This window comes from Pundamilia nyererei, unplaced genomic scaffold, assembly GCF_000239375.1.
Source record: "Pundamilia nyererei isolate P.nyererei 1_Seehausen unplaced genomic scaffold, PunNye1.0 scaffold00552, whole genome shotgun sequence".
NCBI classification, from domain to species: Eukaryota; Metazoa; Chordata; class Actinopteri; order Cichliformes; family Cichlidae; genus Pundamilia; species Pundamilia nyererei.
The window spans coordinates 56,396-58,085 of record NW_005187953.1 but is presented as its reverse complement, the minus strand read 5'-3'; the positions used below and the strand labels follow the sequence as shown (position 1 = coordinate 58,085).

At 37.7% G+C, this 1,690-nt stretch overlaps 1 protein-coding gene across 1 annotated transcript in view; it reads right to left on the bottom strand.

Moving 5' to 3' along the window:
* The window catches only part of LOC102211669 (ladderlectin-like), a 4,489-nt gene extending 4,126 nt beyond the window's left edge, over positions 1 to 363 (bottom strand). Inside the window, exon 1 of the mRNA XM_005754354.2 lies at positions 357 to 363. Within this exon, the coding sequence (XP_005754411.2) occupies positions 357 to 363 (7 nt within the window). The remainder of the gene's footprint in view (positions 1 to 356) is intronic.
* Between the last annotated feature and the right edge of the window lie 1,327 nt (positions 364 to 1,690).

The window sequence follows — 1,690 nt, the reverse complement described above, 5'->3', positions numbered from 1 at the left end:
CATGTTTGGCACTGATCACCACCTGCACTCATGTATATATCATGTATATATCTATCCACTTAGCACTTTTAATTCTTATTCTTATTTTTATATTTTTTCTTATTCTTATTTTTATATTTTTATGACAGTATGTTTGCACTGAAGCACCGCAGCAATTTCCTAATGTTGTAAACCTGCTCAACATTTGGCAATAAAACCCTTTCTGATTCTGATTCTGATTCTGATTTTAGAAAGGACATGCAGGCATTCTGATATTTCCCTCTGCCTTATTAATGTAGATTTCTTTTTCAAAGTTCAAGTAGGGAGTTTATTAAATACCAGCAACAGCAAAATCCATGAATTTGTCCAAAGGATACTGTCCATATTGTCGCACAAGAAGCAACACAAGTGGCTCCATTAATCACATTAATCACTCAGAGAATCATGAAGACAGAATCTAAACCATATGAACTTTCTTTGTTGGCATCACAGTAAGTTACATCTAATTGAGGTAGGTACTGTATAATAACACAGATTCATACTGCACACAATGTTACGCCCCAGTCTAGGGGTACAGGAACATAAGATAAGGGTTAGAAAGGAAGTGACCCTGCCCTGGTCCCCAAAACCATAAACTAATCTTTGAAGGGAACGGTGGTTTATGTGTCTCTACACTGAAAAGTTTAACTCCAGGGTGAAAAAAAGGCCAAAATAACAATCAAATCAAGCTAAGTTAGGAAAGGAGGTGCTATGTAAAACCCTGTGGAACAAAAACCAAACAAAAGACACATGCTACACCTAACTCACTAACTGAAACAAACAGGAGAAAACGGTACAAGAAAATAATAAGGCAGCTCACCCTTTCTGTTTCAGTGTCTATTTACAATGTACTATTTACAAGTGAAGACTAATTTACACACTATATACAACGCTCAGTAAATCTCAGGAACCACACACAAATAACACAAGGTTTGGAAGCCAGGGCCAGCTGCTGTGCTGCTGCTGTCACTCGCTGCCGCCAACAACTGTTGGTGAGGGATCTTTTAGGGGAGTCTCTCGCAACAATCCAGCATCAAGGAGCGCTCAGCCACACTGTTAAGCTCCCTGACGAGGCATGATCAGCTCCAGGTGTGTGTGATCCTCCTCCACAGGTGCTCTGTCACACCCACACAAACCCACCTATACACAAACACATGGAAAACAAAGGACAGCAGCAACAAAAATACACATGTCCATACTTATTCAAAAACCCTGGGTCCTTCAGACCCAGGCACGTGCCAAATCAACTTTCCCGTCTGAGCCTAGTTTGTCTTTACAACTTTCCAATGCGATAGCTTTTCATCATATACTTTCCACCATATTAGATGAAAGTTAGTGATAGAGTTAATGGTTTCAGAAAAAAAGGAGGCCAGCTTTATTCTTTTATTCTGTCCATCTCAATTTTACCGTGTGCTCTTCACATTATCATACTCATCAACCATTTTTCACTAGAGAGAATATACAAATCGTTGATGAAAGATGTGTATTATTATTATGTTTTAATTTACAGACAAAATTACAATATCCAATTAGCCCTGTAGAAATCACAATCAAGGAAGGGCTTAAACAACAACCCTCATAAAATTCTTAAGAAGCTTCAACTTTTGAAAATTCTCTTTAAAACTTAAGCTGAAATAAAATGTCATAACAGTTATTATTCAATCTTTGATAT